The sequence below is a fragment of the Anthonomus grandis genome, chromosome 10, assembly GCF_022605725.1.
Source record: "Anthonomus grandis grandis chromosome 10, icAntGran1.3, whole genome shotgun sequence".
NCBI classification, from domain to species: domain Eukaryota; kingdom Metazoa; phylum Arthropoda; class Insecta; order Coleoptera; family Curculionidae; genus Anthonomus; species Anthonomus grandis.
The window spans coordinates 9,284,689-9,307,218 of record NC_065555.1 but is presented as its reverse complement, the minus strand read 5'-3'; the positions used below and the strand labels follow the sequence as shown (position 1 = coordinate 9,307,218).

General features: G+C 30.6%; 1 protein-coding gene across 1 annotated transcript; it reads right to left on the bottom strand.

Annotated features, from left to right (window-relative positions):
• Positions 1 to 1,116: 1,116 nt before the first annotated feature.
• Positions 1,117 to 21,695, bottom strand: LOC126741049 (ubiquitin carboxyl-terminal hydrolase 46). The gene is made up of 9 exons (XM_050447326.1): positions 21,179 to 21,695; positions 20,408 to 20,488; positions 17,586 to 17,802; positions 17,415 to 17,495; positions 17,222 to 17,364; positions 16,476 to 16,664; positions 13,326 to 13,472; positions 13,126 to 13,269; positions 1,117 to 12,939 (listed from the first exon to the last, which is right to left on the bottom strand). Exons 1-9 carry the CDS (start codon positions 21,179 to 21,181, stop codon positions 12,832 to 12,834), a joined length of 1,113 nt encoding a protein of 370 aa, XP_050303283.1. The 5' UTR covers positions 21,182 to 21,695; the 3' UTR covers positions 1,117 to 12,831.
• Positions 21,696 to 22,530: the final 835 nt, after the last annotated feature.

The window sequence follows — 22,530 nt, the reverse complement described above, 5'->3', positions numbered from 1 at the left end:
TTTTGCCAACCATCAACTATGTTTTTTTCTTATGGGCGCCATATTGGATTTTTGCATATAAATACAAGTAGTAGTGCACATTACTTCAGGGTTATACCCTTACTATTTTCGAAAAACCTGTAAATATTTGAAAAGGGACTAAATTAACCTATTCGCTTAAAAAAAAGTGGGAAAACTGTTAATAATTTTATTTTATATTGGGTTAAACATGCGCTGATAAATAAATTTAACAATCAAAGAACATTTATCTTAAAATAAAGTGATATTAAGCGCTCAAATTTTGTGTACAGATACAATTGTCCTCTCTTACGAATATTGAGCACCGCGCGATTTATTTCTCGTCTAATTACTTCTGTTAGCCGCCCTAATAATAGTTAATTGCACTTTCTCAATATTTTGAAATTTTTAATAAGAATCTGCGACGAAGAACTGTTAAGAGATCCATTAATAAAATAAGGACCCAAAATTCGATTTTTAGAAATACCTTCCCAAACATTTAGGCTAAATCACAGTTGTGATCGAATTTTCTGAAATTGTTGGGGATTATTTTGCCTCCAAATGCGTTTATTATTTTTGTTAAAAATGCCACAGTTTGTAAATGTACTTTCATCGGTCCATATCACATTCTTAAGATAATTGGAGTAAGTAATTTATAAAAAAGCATACGTCTTTCAGCATCACCAGATTACAAAAGGCAAACATACCAAGATTTTTATCCAAAGTTTTAAATAAGTAAAAAGTTATGGCGCAGCTCGAGATATATCAAGAAATAAACTTCTGATGTTCTAATGGCATCTCTACCGTATTTATGATGAATTTTAATCATATCTCGCTTTTCTTCATTCGTAAAAACCATAATTGCTTAAATTATTAGTACAATATCTGTCATTTTGTACTACAATACTAAAAAAGCGTACAAATACTGAAACCATATTTATGACAGTTTAATAATTGTCTTGTCAGTTTATCACAGCCTACTGCGGCAAATTTAATTTTTTCCAAAAAATTTTAAATATCACTTGTAATACATGCTAAGGGTCAATTTTGTTTCATAGATTTACACACCTATTTGGTGTTAGGGGATGTCACTTTAATTAATTGAATAAAACACATATAAAAAAGATAATATTTCATAATTTATTATATTTACAAAATAAAGTACATAATAGTCATCTGCTAAGCAGAGCTTACGCATTCCTATATTCGATAATCTTATAAGACTGGAAATTTTTTAACAAATGTACAAATATGCTTTTCGTTAAAGAAGTTAACAAAGGCCTAACCTCAGTTAGTAGATTTTATAAATACATACATTAGCCCAGTAATACATTTAATATATATTTTACATAGTTTTTTTGATTGAATTATTTTTTATTGCTAAATACAATTGAACAAAAAGTAAAAGGTTTAACCAGCTACTACAGAAAAAAAATTTATTGCAATAGATTGATTGGTCATCCAAAATACCAGACTGAACTTTACCTGGGTATACATAAAACGCAAAAGAGGGCACTCTTTCTAGTTCTATTAAAGAATATGGAGGTTTGCATTCTTCATTCCAATATCCGTCTTCTTTTTTATTATTTTTTTATTATATTTTATAGCCGATTATAGTCGCTGAAATACAGGATAACAAGATCCTTGGCAAAATTATTTAAAACTTTTTCCTCTGTAGTAGCGGTTAAAAAAATATCGCTTAAGTTTAAATGAAGCAATTGCATTTTGTCACTTAAATCTGTGTATGTAAAGTTAAAAAGTGCCTCGTACATATGGTTTTCAAAATAGAAAAAAGGCTTTTTCCTTTAGTAAAGAACTAAAAAGTTCCTTACATACGGTTTTTAGTTTTATTATTTTCAATTATAATCGAGAATGAATCATACAAACAAACGTATAGGTCATTAAAATATAGTTAGATATTCTATTAGCGGAATACTTGTTTCCTAGATAAAATAAGAAAAACACGATTTGACGAACGGACAAATTCGATTCATTTGACTTCTATTTTTATGTTTTTGAAAAATCCTCACATCGATTATTATTGTCACTTATCGTTTTTCTGCTAGATTTTTTGTACAGCATGTCCATATAAGAAGCACATTGAAAATTAAACAATAATATTAACTTACTGGAGTCACCACTTTTATATAACAAAAGGAGGCATAATTGACAATACTAAACGACTTCCCAGAATTTTTTCCAAAGCATAAAAATCGGAATTTCAAAACGATATCTTTCTTTTTGTATTGTGTATGTTACGGGTAAAATTCGAAAAACGAATAAATTTAGATGTACCTATCAGAAAAACTGTATATGTACTCATTTATAAAGAAAATTTGAATTAATGTAAAGAGTGTGATAAACGAAGTACATTAGGGAACATAAGATAGTAAGTAAGTAAACTTTATCCAAAGAAACTTTACAGACAAGTAGACTAGATGCAAAGAGATATCTAGAAAATCATCCAAAAAAAATCAAAGCCTAATTTTATTCATAATTCTCTTCATGGAGATACAGACCGTTAAAGTCAAAACATGATGCAACTGTACATAAACACATGACTAATAAATGTAAATGTAGTTATTGGAAATCTTTGTAACTCAAAATCTCACAGCAGCTTGTCTTGTTCGTCGAACAAATAGATTATCGTAACTTTTTTTTTGTTAGGTACCGTTCTAGTGTAACCTCTGATTTGTAAAATCCGTTTTTCAAACATTTATGCCCTTGATTTTTTTCAACATTAACCCTTGAGGATAGATTTTACTTAAATAGGTTTTACTTGGCTAAGGTCTGAAACATGTACAATTCCGATAATATTTGTGACATAATCCAATTTTAACCGTTGTTCTAACTTTACCCATAGCATACTACAATCTATCAAAACATCATTACATTTAAATAATATTATTCTTAGAACTAATTTTGTATTTGTTTGTGATTTTTTCTCGGTTGACAAATCTTGTATAAGATAGAATCTGTATAAGAACGTTTACTTAATATTTTAAAAAAATCCAAGCGAACATTCATCAGGATAACTAATTTTTGTTTGTGAGTACGGTCAATTTCGATTTTAATAACACAGTGTTTTTTGAAATTGTTGCATACATACGCAATATTATAGAAAGTTCGTGTAAATTTTATCCGTGCATATTTAAAATAAACTAGGATACTAAGTGAAAAGAGGCATCTGAAAAGTACATTACAACACAAGATTTTCGGATGATGATCTAATAAAATATATCTTTGGCTTGTTTTCCTTTTATAAATACTTCCTTAGGTCAAGAAAAACCATATAACCAAAAAAAGGAAAAATATGAAGCAACAAAAAACATAAAATATAATACTTATTATCTAATTTTACAAAAGAAAAATACATCTACTTAGTACGGAAAGCTTGTAAGAAACAAATCCTCTTAAATCTGATACTTATTTTTTCTTCCAATAATTAAACACTACTTACCTAAAATCACAAAAATAAATAAATACTAGAAAGCCTATTCGTACCCTGATATAATGGTTAAAGGGTTTAAACTATACTTGCAATAAACTGTTTGTAAAAAGTTTTTTTCAGGATGATTTTGTAGAGGTCCTTTATATTTGATTTAATCTGCTAAACAAGTTTGAGAAGTTTTTTTTTAATAGTGAATGTTGGTATTTTTAAATGACTTACAATAGATATTCTATGAGACTAAATTTTTATATGAAACAAGAATTAACAAACAAAATGAAACACAACACAGTGTAAATATCTTTGAGACATTTGTCAAAAACTGAACATTTATGATGTCGAGACTTTAGTTAAAATTATAAAGTATGTATAAACCAAATGGCATAAATTTCATATCAAATAAATGGGAGATGGGTTCATTAGAAGAGAATATTTGGATTCTTCAAAATATTCTAGATAAATATCAAGTACCATGTACTTCAATCGTCTCGGGAGTATATTAAGAGTTTGCTATTTACCTAAAGTTCAATCTATATTAGAAATAAGCAAAACATTCAGTACTTATTTTCCATTTAAGTATTGATAATGAGGAAGTAAGAAAAAAAACCATGTAAGCTTTTCTTTTCACTAAAAAAAAAAATTAAAAAATATTTTGATTTAGTTAGCAAATTAGAACACTAGTTAATTTTAGAAATGTTGGGTGTTCTACCCTTATCTTTCTTAACTTTTACACTTGGTTGCTTTTAGTCTGGTCTACGTAAAATCTTCACTAGATAAGAGACGAAGATATTCAATACCCTATAGAAATATAAATATCTGGGAAGGAATTTGCGAGGGAATGAACTGGAGAATTGGAGTGATGTACAATGTATAAAAAAGAAAATAATTCAGCAAAGCTCCAAAATAAAGTAGTGTCAAATTTGACAACTTATTCAAAAATTTTAGTTAATATGCCGGCAAAGAGTAGGCACCTCCCCATTATCAATGTCCGACAGTACCTTAACCGAATATTTTTAAATTAGTGGGCAGGGGGTTAAATACCGATAGAAAGGTGGATCCCCTGATGTCTAATGATGTCAATATTAGACTTCTTATGGATTATTACATTAAAATAATTTTTTAACAAACGAAGCCCCTTGACTTAGTTTTTTTTGATAACGATTGCGATTAGATTGGTCATGCCTTAATTTTTTGCAATAAATCTGAAATTATGTAATATTTTCATACAGTTTTATGACAGGTATAGGATATTCTATATGAAACATGTTCGAATAATCTGAAGAATCCGAAAATCGACTAATATATGTTGCATTTTAAATAAAAATATTGGTTTTGGCCACTGTCACCTGACACACTTTGTACAGAAAGTTTTTGTTCTTGAAACTAGTCAAATCAAAAAAGTCCAAAAACTTGACCTTTATATGAACCCTATACAAATTTTTATAGCGTTATTATAGCCTTGTGAAAATTTAATAAAATTCCATCAATTAATTATATTAAAAGCACAAATTACTCTAACAGAGAGGCGAAAGTCCAACAAAAAAGCAAATCAATTTCTGTGATATATGTAGTCTCAGACAAACCGCATGGATGACGAGTATTTTGCCCTGGAAAAAATGGCTGCAGACAAACCCCCAGTATTCTTTTTATTTACATTGAAAAAGCATAACCTACATGAATGGAAATCGTGTTATTGTACAAAACCATTTAAATAACTATACCCTTAAACGCAATCAATCTAAACTAAGCCTATAGGAAACTCTGGTACCTAAGTGTAGTGTAGACGGGACGGAGAATCAAAATACAGAGCGGATCGAAACATTCGAATCTGCGTTAAAGTAATTTGTGTTAAAACCCGCTTTGATATACTATTATATATACAATATTGGACCAGAAATGACAATAGAGGAAACTACTATAGTATTGTCCAAATATGAAAAAAAAACGTATAATTTTCTTATGTTTTTTTATGACTTTTTTGCTAATTACCTCAAATTTTAGCACGATTAAATATATATGTTATCAGAAGGGCGCAAAGACTTTGACGTCGTGTATATGAAAAATCAATACCAAGCACCAATCTTTGCAAGATATATGGAGTGGCCAAGCATGTTACTAGCCAAACATGTTTTACCTGCCAAAGAGAATGACGGTGGCATACAAAAGTAATGGTGAATATCGATTACATAAAGAAACGCTATATGTATATAGAAAGCATGGAAATCTCAACAAAGGTCGCATTATTAGGGGATATTTAAATTAGTATTCTTGAATCTATAGGCAACAGTAGATTATTTATTACAGGTAACTCGCCTCAAACATTCTAAATACGTCTTCTGTAGATTTGTGGTCAATATGTAATATAATAGCAGTAACTTAACACTTTTAAGACTGTTAAGCTTTAAAAAAACTTAACACTGTTAAAGTTAAAAAAAACAAAATAAAATAAAATATTTCTTCTAAACAACAATCAGCAAATACCAAAAAGTAACCTGGTTTTAAAAGACACTAAGAAAGCTATTTTATTTAGTCTTACCTTGAATTAAACAAAGGCGTGAATTTAAGGTGATCAAAATAATAGCATTTTCTATTGCAGGTCTCGTCTAGATGGTTTTTTTATTTTAACAATATCACCAACTTTAAAGTGTTTTTATTTAATAAAGAGAAAAAACACTGTACTCAAGAAAAAGTAAAGAATAAGTGACGTTCTACAGAATAAGTACAAAATAAGTGCCTTCTTCTTCGTAAAACTGTACCCAAATAAGATTTATTGTGAGCTGCAAACCAAAATCAATTTTTCTCCTTCATTATAAGTATGGTTAAGAAGAATAGATAATTACTCAAAATGCATGGCATAGTGTCAAGATCTTCTAAAATGTATGCCACGACTTTATTTCTTGTTAAAGCATTTTTTGAAAAACTGCTATTATTTTGATATTGTGGACAATGCCTTTTTTTTGTACTCAAATACTACAAAAAAAAAGATACATACTCATTATTTTGTGTTCATTTTATTAGGCCTTTTGTTATATAAAAGTTTCCTTCGCTTTACTTAATTGTTATGTTGCACATACTGATATTATTTCGTCCACGAGTGTATGTCAAATTAAGTTTTGCAATTATATGCAAAGAAATGAAATCAGATTATGAGAGGTCCAAAAACAAAGCGATTGATACAACAAAAAACCGACAGAACATCAAGAAATCACTTTAAATTTTGACAATATATTTTAGTCTTAACAGGCATCTGCGCACTTTAATATTTATGTTACACAGAGTGCTATTATTTTATCCAGGAGTGTATGTCAAATTAAGTTTTGTAATTAGTAATAGGTTTGGAATTATAGGCATAAGAATGTGATCAGATTATTATGAAAGGTCCAGAAACAAAGCGATTGCTATGGCAAAAAAACGACAAAAAATTAGGAAACTAATTGAAATTTGGCAGAAGATTTTAGTCTTAACAGACGTATACACTTATTTTGTTAATAGTTACAATTCAGAGGAAGAAACTATATATCAAATTGTAGGAACTTTTTAAACTACTGTAAACAAATTCTTGATATCTGAAAAACCCAAACTTAATGTGATCTGATCTCTCATGTTTGAAGAAGTAGACAACTCATTTGATATTGATAAAACCTTTCATGGGATAGATAGAACCTGATATAATAAACAAGAAGTTCACGTAGATTCCCTTCTTGTATAACATTATGTTACCAAATTGCTTTTTCCAAATTATGATTATATTAGAAAATATTCAAACCTACATCCTGCATATTGATTTAAGGCACTAAACCGATTTTTAACTAAATGTAATTGAAAGTGACATATATTAAGTAGTCATAGAAAAATATAATTTTTGTAATGTAATCATTGAAGCAGATAATTCATTTTTTTTTAATTTGCATTAATTTGTCCAGTTTAAAGTAAGAATGAAGAGTGAAATATGCAAAAGGGTCCAAGTGTCATTTTTCTCAAAATGCGTTTTAATGAAGTTTTGGGGTCTATGCGCCACTAGAAACTTGCACTAAATAATTTATGTTTCTGTGCTGCCATCTTGATGATATTATTAAGAATCTTTTACAAACAGGCCCAAGTGCCCTTAATATTGCACATCATGCACATGTTCATTTTAACCTTACTTTTTGTTTTAGATTGTAAACAATTGCTTTTTCGTCGCTGCTATTATTTTTTGTGTCTAAAAATGAGTAAGAAATTGCAAATAATAAGTGAAAATATTGAAAGTGCTCCATCTACAAGCATGGATAACATACCAATAGACATTCAAAGGAAAAAAAGGAGCAAAACCGGTGACGTTCGTAAAAATAGCCAAGTTAAAAGAAACAGTGGACTGCCTTTCAAAAAGAAAGAATCCTTCATTCCAGGGAAAAAGGGCCCTTCTGAGGTATGCCAATTTTCAATATTTTAGCTTATTGTGTCTCATCTTATCTTAATTTCCAAGTTTTTCAAAAGTTCTGGGACCATGATATTGCCCATGGTCCCAGAACAACAGAATTTTTTGATGCATTTAATAGAATGTGAAAACATAAGGCGCAGAAGACATGGCACTTATGAGACCCCGGAAGCTAGAAGGAGGCAACGTACCTATAGATATTATTTACTTCTTCCTGGAAACTCTAAGTTGGAGGTTTGTAGAAAGACATTTTGTGATACTTTTTCGATTGGAGTAAAAAGAGTGAAACTTATTATGTCAAAAGCTTGCTAAATGCAGTGACATTATATTGCGTGAAAAACGAGGAGGAAAACGTAGCAGAAGAGATTATTCGTGGAAATCAAAAATCATTGAGTTTATATCCTCAATCCCAACACGAGAAAGTCATTATGGAAGAGAGAAAAGTTCCAAAAATTATTTGTCTGAAGATCTTAGTATCCGGAAACTTCATGCAGCTTTTCTTTTAAAATATACCGAAAATAATACTGCACCACATGTATCGAGGCAATGGTTTAATAACATCTTCAAACATCAGTTCAATCTTTCCTTTAGCCCTCCAAGGGTCGATACCTGTCGCAAGTGCGACCTATATAAAGTGGATTTGAGAAAAGCTGCCAACCCCGTACAAAAAAAGGACGTGGAATTGAAAAAAAAAATTACATCATAAGAAAGCAGAAGCTGCACAAAAAATGATGAGCAATGATTGCAAGATTGCAAAATTGGAAGAGTCTGCTTGCATCATTTCTTTTGATTTACAAAAACAGTTCTATATACCTTCGTTGACACACACTCAGATGTATTACAGTCGCCAATTAGCTTGTGTGAACTTTGGTATACACCATGAAGGGAACGGGACTCTTTTACCTTTGGGATGAAACACTGGAAAACGTGGTTGCAACGAAATAGGTTCTTGTATTTTTGACTTTCTGACAAATCAACTAAAGACTTCCAAAACGTCATTAGTTGTATGGTTTGGCAACTGAGGAGGTCAAAATAAAAATCAAGGAATCTTAGCAGTCTATATTACTCTTGTTGCCAAAGGAGTTTTTGATGAAATTCTGCACAAATTCCGACAAACAGGACATACGTTCCTGTCTTGTGATAGGGACTTCGGACTAATCGAAAAAGTAAGAAGAAAGAAGAAACCCGAAGTTCCACGTGATTTAATCAAAATAATTACGAGCGCCAGACAAAACAATCCCTTTACAGTCAAGCACACGGGAAATTTCTTTGCCTGGATGTCATTGGCAAAAGAGACTCTACAAACTGATAATCTTGGAATATCGCAGGTTGTAATGATTAAAATAGATGCAAATCTGTTACAAGAGGGTTCTGTTGAAGTAAAAACTAACTACTCTGATTTAGCACTATACCGCAAAGTGAATATTTTTAAGGCGCATACTACCATAGAGTATTTTAAAGACCTAGCTGTAAAATTTTCTGATTCAAATCCTAAAAAAGCATGGCCTGCTGCAAAAATCAAAGAAATTAAGAATATGTTACGTTATCTAAAGCCGAAGAACCAAGTTTTTTATGAAGAGCTTATACAAAAGATGAGTGAACACGCAAACTAACGTTCGAAGATGTTATTATTTAAAATAGTTTAGTTTTAAAAAGAGTTTAGAAGTTACTTTGAGTTTGAAATAATATTGGCACTTGGGCCGTTTTGACATTAAATTTGAAAAATAAAACTTTTTTTGTAAAATTTGTACATTTTGTATTTGACCCTTTGATTTTGCCTGTCCTGAACATAATAAAAATGGTTAATACAAAAGGGTTGGTTTTAATTTATGTTGTTTCAAAACGTTTTTGTCGCTACTGTAAAATTTGTGAAATGGCACTTGGATCCTTTTGCATATTTCACTCTTCAAATAACGTGTTATTTTGTCCAATATTGTATATATGATATTCGTAAGAAACAATATATTTCAAATTTAATCAGTTCAAGTTCGGTTGAGCTCGATCTGTTTTTTCTTCCATAAATTAAAGTATTTAAAGGGTGCATGAAACATTCTACAAAAAAAAAACTGTCCAGTCGTTGTTGTACTATGTACAAAAGTGTTCAATCGTTATACAAAGCACCACACACGAACACCGTTTTTATTCAGTCTAAAAGTTTAATAAAATGTAAAATATACCATTTGACTAAACAAAATATATAGCACTTTTAGTAAAGAAAGAAGAAACACTGTTTATTTGCGTGACCAAATATTTGCATAATGATTTAAAAAGAACATTAATGCTCAAGCTTGATAATATATAATTTTTTTATAAAATTAAGCACCTAGTATAATTCTTTGGGAAAACTAGGATTGTTTTTAGGCCAAATTTGTTTACTAGCCCACATGCTTTATAAATCTATAAATATTCTGTAGCCATTCTTACACATAAATTATTATACTTGAATGTCAAGAATGTTGTATATAACAAAATTACATAACACATTTTAGCATTGATCTTACTTTACTTATAATGAGTAGAAGTTATATTAAAAAATATTTTTTTTTAACTTTCATTGACACATCTTAGTTCCTTCAAGAAAAAACTTTTAACTAAAATAGGAAATTTTAGAAGTCGTAATATATAAAATATTAAGACTAACATACTATGTACTATCACATAATATAAAGTTTAAAAACTTTAACCAAAACACTTTTCTTTTCTATTTAGAAAGTCTTCTACATTGTTATTATACAGTTTCGGCTCAAGCATATATCAAAATTTTACCCAGACACTAAAATAAATGTTTTTTTGTATATTCAATGGTACCACGAAAAAGAGCCAAATCTGGATCTTCCTAGGGAAACTATATAGGACATCTCTAACAAAAACAAACAGATTGACTGAATAATAAAACATTTGTCATAGTGCATAAAATGAATTTATATGGTACTGGGAATAATGACTAGAAAAATGCATCACTATGTACTAGTAAAAAAAGTATGACAATTCCAAAAATAACTTATAGAAAAACTCTTATGCTTATTATTCAGCTTTAACAGTCTATCTTATCGTAATGTATACGGCAAGTATATTTCAGCTAAAAAATAGTAGTAAGTAAAAAACAACTTGGTAAACAAACCTACAAAATATCGGCTCAGTCCTTTTGATGTACCTTAAACTACTAATCGTAGGTAGTCATAAGACGTCACGCTTTTCGACCATCAGCGTTAATAAATGGATAAACACCTCTGAATTATTATTTACTGATAATATCGTACAGTCCTGATTGTACTGGTATTTCTGGGAGCAAAAGCAAACAAAAACAAGAACATCCCATTTTGTTGATGAGTCATCCCATCAACATCTTCATAGAGATTAAGATTGATTCCATTGACCTCTTTACTACAAGAACAAATCTTTAAGAGTTGACATTTAAGCACAATTTAAGGTAAATACGACTCTCAATTAACGGACACTTTTTACGATATTTAAGAATTGACGTTAAAAATAGGTGTAAAAAAAGGTAAAACCGACATAATATTGACATTATCCTACATCTGCTTAAAATTATTTCAGCTAACTACACAATACTAACACAAATTATGAGTTCTTAGATATTTAACCACTATTTTTAAGAGATTTTCAATTTTTGATCATTAAAGTATACAATGCTCTCTGCATCTTACGAATTTGCGTCCATAACATCATCATGAAACGGTAAAAAGTGGAGGGACAATATTAATTTAAAAGAAACAGATTATTATGAAAACCTAGAAGAATCAAGGAATTTGGAGAAGTTTTAAGCCTTGACTGAAACTATATCCAATACATCAAAAAATAATTTATATATAACATAATAGAATTAAGTATATTAAATTGATAAAAGAGCAATTTTATAATAAAGGTAAATTAAAAAAGAATTAGGGTACAAGTTACTTGTTTTTATGTCACGTATACATAAAATGTCCCTGCTGATGCGTAAAGCAAGAACTCTACGTCCTTTATCAAATTCTACAATTCCTCCCACATACAAAAGCTTTCCAATAGTTTAGAGAATGGATTTTAATAGTTAAGGCTTTGCTTTAATATCAAAAAGAAAACTCTCACAGGAAGTATATAAAATCACACCTATCCGAACAAAAGGCTGATCCGAATTTAATAATTTAAATTTTTTCTATTTGTATAACTGTATTTTAACTTTGATACTTTATATGAAATCTATTTTACAAAACATTATGGCCTTAGAAAAGTCGGATAAGACAACGATAATATGTTTATTTTCCTAACAAATCGCAATTACTAGATAATGTTGAATTAGTTATTCGTGAACTAATATTAGAGAATTATTTTAAGGATTTTTTAAAAGCCGTATTCATTATTGTGTTGTGTTAATTATTTTTTGAATGTTTTTAGGGAAAGGTATTTTATTTAAATAAATTTATTCGTGTAAGTTTTATATGTGGCGTAATTTGGCCGATAACTGGGATAAATAATATGCATACATTTTCTGGTATATACATAAGTAATTTATAAATAAGTATATTTGAAATTCAAATGCATTTAGATGTATATTAATTTGGATTCTGTGTTTTTTCCTAAGTATCGGACCAGGACAAAATATTCTTTATGGCTATATCTGCTATTTCTTAGCTGTTGGGTTTGCGAAATAATTGATTGTGATAAAAAAGTTGCTTGCTCCAATATTTATCTCCACATTTTTAATTTAATTTAAGTTTTAGAGATTTTCATTGCCTTACTTTTCACATCAAAATACTTAAGGAAAGGTACTTTCACTGGTAACAATCGGCTACCCATTTATGAAAATTGATGGTCGAAAGCAGCCTACTTTCTAAGGCTACCGTCAAAACAAATAAAAATCCATTTGTTTTTGCTAGAAACAAGAGTAAGCCCACCTGGCGTAATTTTTAAAGTCCGGTTGGGACCTGCTGCTGCGTTTGGATACACGTACTAAGGCATCGATGGTCACTCATAAGCTCTCGCGACTTTGATAGAATAAAATATAGCCTGTCTCGGATGATTTCTGCGTGTCCGAGGTCAGACCGTAGAATTCTTCTATTGCCGACGACTCAATTTTCTGAAACATTAATAAGTAAGAACTTCTGCGGATAAAAAGAGCCAACTCTTGTTTCTGTGTAAAGTTAGCCATTCACGCTATATTTCTCAAAAAATCAAATTTTGATTAATAATAATAATAGAAAATACAAAAATAATAATGTTTTAAATATAACTATAATTTAAATATAACGTTTTAAAGACTTACATCAACTTGATCATCATCAAATAGTAACCAAAACCCATGGCTTTTCACTATGCTAATGTAGTGGCCCCTATTTGGGCCACTGCCACAATGTATCACAACTGCTACTAGGTCATACAACCTATCCGGATTGACTGCGTCATCCGACTAAAATAATATATTTTTACTACAATTAATGTAATTTGAAACTAAAGATAACTTACGGTATTAAATAGCCTAAGTTCGAGAGGAAAAACAACTCTATGTGAAACTTTTATATGCCTATTATACTGTTCTACATATTTAAATCGTTTCAGGTGGAGGGCTAGGATGGTGGGCAGCTTTTTCACCCTCATCCTTTTCTGGGCTTCCTGTAATGTTAAAAAAGCAACTTTTAAGAACAAATTAAGTAGTTGGTAACTTTTACTACATGCTCAATATTTTATGCCGAAAAAAACGTCCCATAGGCCGTCTTAGAAATACACACCCCACAAAAATTATCGCATCACTTATTATTTCTTAAATATTTTAAATTTTTTGCCTGTTTTTTAAAATTTTATTGATATTGATAATTAAATCACCAAATAATAGCACTTTTGCAACATTTATTTTAAATCAGTTCAATCTACAGAGGACAAACATTTTGATTTACCAAAACATACAAAAATTTAAAAAAATTGTACAAAACATGTATACAAAAAAAATTAACTTTATTTAAGCCAATGAATTTCTAATAGCGTGTGTTACCGCCCCTGGCTCTAATTACAGCTTCCATTCGTCTTCGAAGGCTTCTAAACAGGTTCTGGAGGTATTCTTGCGGCACGTTTGCCCAGAAGTCAAAAAGAACATTTTGAAGACTGATCTAGTGTTCTTATTGGTGCTGGATGTTGCTGAATTTGCCATCCTAGATGGTCCCGGACATGTTCTATCGGATTAAGGTCCGGGCTACGTGCAGGCCAATTTAGGGTGGGTATCTCGACCTCTTCTAAGTATTGCCGAACAACTCTAGCAGCGTGTGGACGAGCATTATCATGCATTAGCACAGAATTATCACCGATATATGGCATATAGAGCACTACAGGGGGGTTCTAGGATATTGGTTATGTACCTGTCAGCATTTAGTCTTCCATCATTCACTGGTACTAGCTCCGTGCGACTCTCAAAAGAAATTCCTCCCCAAACCATGATTCAAGAGCCACCACTAAAGCTTTCAGTTTGACAAAAATTAACCTGATCGTGCCATTCACCACGTCGCCTATATACTGGTACACGCCTATCTGATGAATATAGACAAAATCTTGATTTATCTTGAATATTCCAATTTGCGTGTCCTCTAGCAAATTGCAATTTTGCTACTCGATGTTCTCTGGTAAGACGTGGACCTCTAGCTGGCACTCTGGCTCGTAAACCTACTTCTCTCAGCCTATTTCGAACTGTCTGTAGGCTTATTCGGACATTACGAGCAACCAACAGATCTGTTTGCAGTCTTCTAGAGGTGGTATGCCTAATTCTTAAAGCCGTTAACCTTAAGTAACGATCATCTACTGCCGAAGTTACCCTTCTGCGGCCTTGTCCGGGTCGTCTGGATAGTTGTCTTGTTTCTTGGTAGCGATTAACAACTCTGGATATGGTGCTTTGTTGAACTCCCATTATCCGAGCGACGTATCTTTGACTGCGGCCATCTTCTATGAGCGCAATGATTCTAGCGGCTTCTTCATTAGTCACATGTCTTGTTAAACGTTCAGGCACATCCATTATTAACAATAAATTTACATTTTTACTTTAGAATAACACTATTTGCTTAGAACGTTTTCGATCTCAATGCATTCGCCAACACAGGAATAGCGATCCTATATCTACGCGAGCATTTTTGCTTCAAAAAAATATGTAAGAAATTCCGATCATTTTTTGTCCATGATAAGAAACCAGAAATATCTTTTTAGTTGATACATATACAGATTGTCCCAAAAAATATTAAAAATATCTTAAAATACTAGTGATGCGATAATTTTTGTGGGGTGTGTATTATTATTTAAAATTAGGCGAATATTTTGGGCGTTCTAAGATTGTTCTTAGTGCCAAGCAAAACGTATTGCCAGTATTTTAGTTGTCCAGAATTTATTTATAAATGCGACAAAAAAGTGATTATTAAAATTTATATTGACTTGTTTTCAGTATTTTTAGTCAATATGCCCAAACATTTGTGTGCAGCTGAAAAAATGGCTCTAGATGCTTTTTTGGGAAAAAACCGTATTACTGATATTTCCAAACCATACCAAAATACAGTCTCTTAGATAATTTTGCGATACAATGAAATGGGACAGAAGAATGACATACTGGAAAATTTGTCATACAGTTCCGTGGTGCCGAGAAACAAAAATAATTTCAGAAATTCCTGAACTAGAAATAATTGATCGATTTGTAAAACGTTTGTTACTTGTACAAAATTTGAAGGAAAGCTTTACAATACGCGTCCAGCTAAAAAGCCGTTGACTTTCGGAAGAAATCGCCATGCAGCATTATCAGCTATAATTTGCAAGATATTGTAACGATATTGTAAACACCGAGAAACCAGCTGATTCTCCGTTATTCCGGAGGTGTACACAGCACGACGTCTCGAAGGTTAGCGGGTATCTTCTCGAACAGTGTTCTGCTGAGTATACAAGAAGCCGCATCGCCGTTGGTAGTCAGTTGTCAGTGCAGTGAAGAAACGTTTGGAATATTGGCGCGAGATTTAAATCATACATATAAATAGTTGTAAGTAAGTACAGTGAAAATAAATATTTTGAGTTGTAGTAAGTGATCGTGTTTCTGTAGTATAAGCGTGTATATCATAAATTAGTCTTAGGCTTATATTAGGCTTACTTGACTTTTTATCGTTTTAATTGACACCTAACAAACAGGAAAAACTTTTTTTTTTCAGCGGCAGGCGCAATCACCAGATCTAGGCTCCATGAAAAGTTTGAACAACACATTTCCAAGCAAACAGTCTTTAATTTTTAAAACAAATGAGGTTTAGAAGAGTATGCTGCTAATGAATTAATTTCCGCCAGTTAAATTCTAATAATTTTTATGCAACATTTTATCACAATTTATAATAATAGTTTTTTGGTTTTGTCTTCATAAATAAAAAAAAGATTAATGTTATATGAGTTGCTTTAATTTTCATGCACTAAAAAATATTTAAAAAATAATTTTATCCATCACTGCAATTCTTTTTAATAGTTTAAGCTAAAACAGGCTGACGTATTATTATTAGAATTAAATATTGTTTATTCTTATCAATTTTGTTGCTTTTGTCTCTTACTGTATGTGGGCATGTTTATCTAAATATCCTAAATAATAGACCTAAAAGTATTCTAAATAAGACGCACCTGATAACTACAGCAATTATCACACTTAAACTTATTATCACTACAAAGTGTTTCTGTATTGCTGAAACACCTTAAACAGTGGGTGATCGAGGTGTTTTGTTCAATATCAACCTGCAGGTCAAAAAAATCCTCGTCCTTACTGCTGACATTTTCACAGTTCAGGCACTTCGTTTCACTAGTTAGGATACCCTGAAATGGTAAATTTGAATTAAAATTGATGTAAAATCTCATTCAATACATATACTGCAAATATTACATACATACACCCCTTGGAAAAAGTTTACTATACCAAGATATATCAATACCACATAGGTAATACCTAGCAATTATCACACCTATTAAGTAGAATGTGACTTTTGCAACTAATGCTCTATTCCACAATGCAAGTGGATAATATTCCTCTTCCACTACCCAAAAGCACTCTGGAATTCTTATTTACTTTGCAAAAAAGCGATTTACTTTTCTACCATGAAGCCTAAGTGCTTTAAATTCATACAAGAAGTTTAGAAAAGAGAAGAGGCATTGATGAGGAGACTTGATGAATTCCTTATTAACAATCTGTGAAGAAATTATTTTATATTGTACATTTTATTATTTTAACTTGCATATTGTGTTATATTATTTTCATTATTCATTTAAAATTTATGTGTCTCAATATTCAGTTTAGGGATTATTTGCATGTGGTTTAAAAAAAACATATTACCTGTTCAAATGTGTTAAAATTAAACTAATTAGAAGAAGCTAACCTGAAATATATCCTGAACCCATGTAGATTCTGGTAGATTTTGGGCAGTAGTGGAAGTTCCATTTTCTCCCACACCCTTATTTTTGTTAACATTGTTTGTAGTACTATTTGTTGAATTGTTTGTTGAATACTGTTGTCTTTCAGCTAGAAAATTATACTATTAAACCAGAACTGACAAGTATTTTCTAACTTACCTAAAATTATTTCACTAATATGGTTTATTAGGAAATTTAAGAATTCATGGGCATCCTGCTGCATGTAGTTATCAAATTCTTCTAAAATATTATTAAAGACTTTAACTTGTTATTTTGCTCAAATGTCATGAATATTATAGTGCACTATACTTCTTCATTATGATGATTTACCTTTTTCCTTTCTTAATCTAGCAATAAACTTTTTAGGTGCTATCGACCCAACTTTCTTCTTCTGAGTAGCTATACTATGAAACAGATCTGCTAAGCATGTAAGCAGGGTTTCTTTTGTTCTCTTGTTTTTTGCTTTATACTCTAACACCTTGTCCCTAAAGGGTTTGCAGAAATATAAAGCTTGAAGCACAGAGTTACTATAGCAAGTATTCCCAAACTGCAAAAATTATACAATGTTATATGTTTTCTATTAATAATTTTTAAACTGCTGTTTATTCAATATAAGTTCTAATTATCAATGGTATTTTAGGGAATATCTATCTAGGGAGGATCTATTTAAACATTAGATCTCTCCTGAAATGCCAACTTCATCTTTACTCATGAGTTACAGCTACTTGAAAAGTAAAAACTCATCTCTTGAATCTTAATTCCTTATTTACCACAAAATAAAACAAAGCATTGGCAAAGGATTGAAAAAGGTTAATTCCACTTTTAATGCCATGCTGAATCATGTGAGTGATGCAAATATAAAATAATATGCTAGTGGACCTGTATAACTGAATATGTAACTTTTTTCTAAATAATCCAGTCAACAATCAAATTCTTCTCCCGTTTTCCTTACAGAGAAATACTATGGTATGAATGAAAATTGCCACTGGATAGGGACAAGGCACCCTAAAACCCTAAATATACACCAAAGTGTGAATTTGGAAATAGTTACTTAATATGTTGTATCTCTAATCTGAGAGATGATACAGAGGTAAAGCCGCTGATCATGTTTTAAATACTGGTCATAATTCAGAAGTGAAAAAAAAAAAAGAGGCATTTATTTCCAACAGGTTTGTTACCCAATTACAGGAAAGAATAAAAGGAGAAAAAAAAATAAAAAATAAATATTTACCAAAATAAGTATAAAAATGAAAAATCAAAATGCTTAACATTCTATGCACTTAAACAGACTATCTATATACATACTAGAAAGACTCTGCATCACCTATTTACTTAATACCTTCTATAATGGATAGAAACATATCATCCATTTTTTCTCTAAGAGACCAAACGAAAACAAAACAAAGGTAAAAACACAAAAAAAACACAACATCCTGGTCTCATCAAATCCATATAATTTTTTTTTTTTTTACGCTACACGTAGTTCGCTCCTATCGGAGCATCATCAGGCCTAGACCTACACAGATCACATTAAAATGTCAGACTTGATGAGACGGGGACTTTGTTTTGTCTTCTATAATGGACATTAAACTGTCAACAAAAATATCGAACCGTTCGTGTAAATTATTATTAATATAATTCTGACACATTATATTAATAGGGGATTTAAACAAAATATTAGTCCTAGCGGGATTTACATAAAATAATCTAAAATGCCTAGAGTTTATTCTTGGTACCCCGAAAATTTAATCCAGCCAAAAGGGTGGGACAGTCAATCTTGTTATGAATAAGGTTATATAAGAATTTTATAGAAAGAATTTCTCTTCTTTTTGCTAAGGGTATAATATTTAATTTATTTAAGTATAATTGACTATCCAAACCTCTGGCTGGAAAGACACCTTCCTCTCTAAACCAGAGATACGTCATAACCTTGCGCTGAATGCGCTCAATATCATCTATCAGCTATAAATTGGGTACCAAATTAGAGATCCGTATTCTATTTTTGAGAGTATGTAAGTGAAAAAAAGTAGTTATAAAGTATTAATATTTTCAAAGTGCCGACAGTTTCGATAGACAAAACCCAACAATTTGGCAGAGTCAGAAACTATTTTTGCCACATGCTTAGCGAAACTTTTGCATCATAAGTAGTTCCCAGATCAATCACCTCATCCACTCTGGCCAACACAACATTATTTGCTCTATAGTCAAAATTGATTGGCAACAGTTTTCTAGAAAATGAGAGAATAGAGCATTTATTAACATTTAAATATAGTCTATTGACATTGCACCAATTCTCTACTTTGTTAAGATTTACCTGAAGGAATTCACAATCGTCTTCAGTATCTATTTTTGTGAACAATTTTATAAGTGAAATATTTAAAACCATTGGTTTTAAAACATGTTCATAAAAACAGGAAACTAAATGCATACAAATGGTAGGTTATTTTTATGTATGACTTTTTTGAATAAGACAAAGGTATCCCATTTCTTGCAGTCTTAAATTTCTTACAGTGACTATTTGGTTAGTTTGATAGTGGTCACAGTTTTCTATTTTTTTTAGTCAACCCCTAACAATCGTTGAAACAAGGAAAAAAACATTACTGAAACAAGGTGTTTTGCAGAAGATTTCAAGGTGGAACAATTCCATGGTTGTGAGGTCATACCCTTAAATGACTCTGGTAGGCAACTGACCTGAACTTATAAAACCAATGCAAAATTTTACAAATTATCCAAGCCTATTGACAGCCACAATGATACTCATTTGATTTAAGTATCCTGTCTAGAGTTTATAAAGATTATTTCAGAAATAATTTAGATATCGCAAGAGCTCTCTTTAAAAATAATTTTTACAACAAATTTATAAATTTACAGACTGACAAATTTAAAATGATCTATTACTATTTACTATTACTATTTATGCACTTCAATTCATAAAATTTACATATTTCAACTTTGTATAAATCAACATTTAAATAAATTCAAGCCGGGATATAATTTCACTGATAAGGCTCAATCAAATTTGAGTTTGAGCTCTTGAGATCCTATATTATTTCTCCATACACAAATCCATGTCTTATTAAAATCATAAAGTTTTTGTCATATGTTTAGCTATACCTAGAAGGAATTTGAACACTACAAACAATTGTACTTACATTAACTAATCCAAAATAATGTTCATTGCAAGGAAACTGCTCTGACCCAATATCTCTCTCTAGTTGGGATATGTTTGCACCCTAAAATAATAACAAATCACATAATTAATACAAAATGTCAATGATATATAACTGACTTTTAAATTTGTTTGTCATGGTATTTATTAATTAGTTAGGTACTCTCTTTCTTTACTCAAGACATGCTACTATAGGACTTGATTTCAGGTCAATAAAACTGGTTGATCTTAGAGAGAGAACTAGGTTTTTATATCTAATGATTTTTAAGTATACAGCTCATTCGTTTTCTTTAGATTACCTTACCTAAGTAAATACTGAGATGTTATTAATGTTATATTTAGTTTTTTAACCAAAGGTTGAAGGTCTGTGACTCAGTTCATTTTCTACTTTCTACTGTTAATATTATTACTAATTTTTTTCAGTATTAATACTGGGACTTTAATAATAATAATATTGTTATTCTCTAACCCCATTAGACCCTATGGCATGTAAGTACTTATACAAAATATTTATATAAAAATACCTACTAAGGAAAGATTGAAACACATCATCTTATTTCATAAAATGTAGATGCTTTAAAAGTCACATGGTAGATTAAGGTAGGCTTTTAATTCAAATTAATTTACTAAGATCTAACTAAATATAAACATCAGTAAAGTTTGAGTTCTAAGGTGAGTAGTAAGTATCCCCCAAAGTGGCGGTCTTACACAATCTCATTACCACATTTTTCTTAAACAAATGAATAAAACTTACCATATTATATTAATTAATCCATACCCTCTGGTTTAAAAGTGGGCCATTTGAATAGAAATAATAAATAAACAATCGAGCAATCCTGCCCCATTATTGCACATTTTGACAGCTGGTAAACTGTTAGAAGACTAGCGTAAATACAATTTTTACGTCAGCGAGTTCAGATAGTGCCTCTGTGATGCCATTATTTAATTATGTGTTTGATAAATTATATAACCCTTCGCGTTCGATCTTAAAAACATATAAAATTCTAATTATTAGTTATTTATTATTGAAACTTATGTCCAAAGTGTTAATTATGTAGAAAGAATTTTTTTAAGAATCCTGATTTACAAAAAAAATTTACTCTAGACATATTTTTTCGTTGAAAACTTTAATATTCCAAATTTCTAAAGGAAAATAAAATGGAATTGAAAATGACATGACAGGATGTCAGATCTGACATTCTGACTGTTGCTGCTCATCATTAAGGTGCATTCATAAACAATCCGCGGGCCATTGCGACTTCAAGTGTAAATTCGGCACACTTAGGGAGAGCGCCCACCAAAGATGTGCGCTTAAAGAGAAAAGGAATGATGTGCACATGAGGTTTTGTTGCATTTGCTTTTATATGGAACGACGCTCATCGAAACTGCACAACAGCTGCTGAAAAGATTTTAAAGCTTCTCGATGCAGTGTCTCACTGCATGCGTGCTGAAACGTAGGACACGTTCTATTTTCGACTGATGCGTACCAAGGTGCTAATATTATGTTAAGTTATGTATAAAATTGAGTTTGAATATTTTTGTTTATACATTTATTAAAAATATGCGTGATGCTCAAGAATTTAATGTTAGTTCGTACAGTTATTTCGTTCGTATTTAATTCGTACAGTTAATAGAATCTCACCTATGTCTGTACGATATTACTAGCAAAGATTATCGAATGAATGTGCAGGAGAAAGCTTGGTAAGCTATAGCAAAACAATTTAATGCATCAGGTAAGCAAAACAAATTATTTTTTTAAGTTTTAAAATTGTTTATTATGTTTTTGTTACATTCATTTTTCCAATATTAAGTACGAATATATAGAAAGAAAGAAAGAAAGAAAATGTGCTATATTACGTAAGAATAATCTTGTGTACAAGCATCCTACAAGCTAAAAAAAAACAAAACAAAAATACAATTTCAAAAATTGACAAAACAATGAACAAAATTAAGCACAAGAAAACAAAACTTTTTGAACATACTTGAATTAAAGATAACTAAATAAAACAATCAATTACTAATAAACCTATCATTAAAAAAGTCATCCAGGTTATAATATGCCTTAGCCAATAAAAGCGACTTTAATTCTCTTTTAAATTTCTTAAC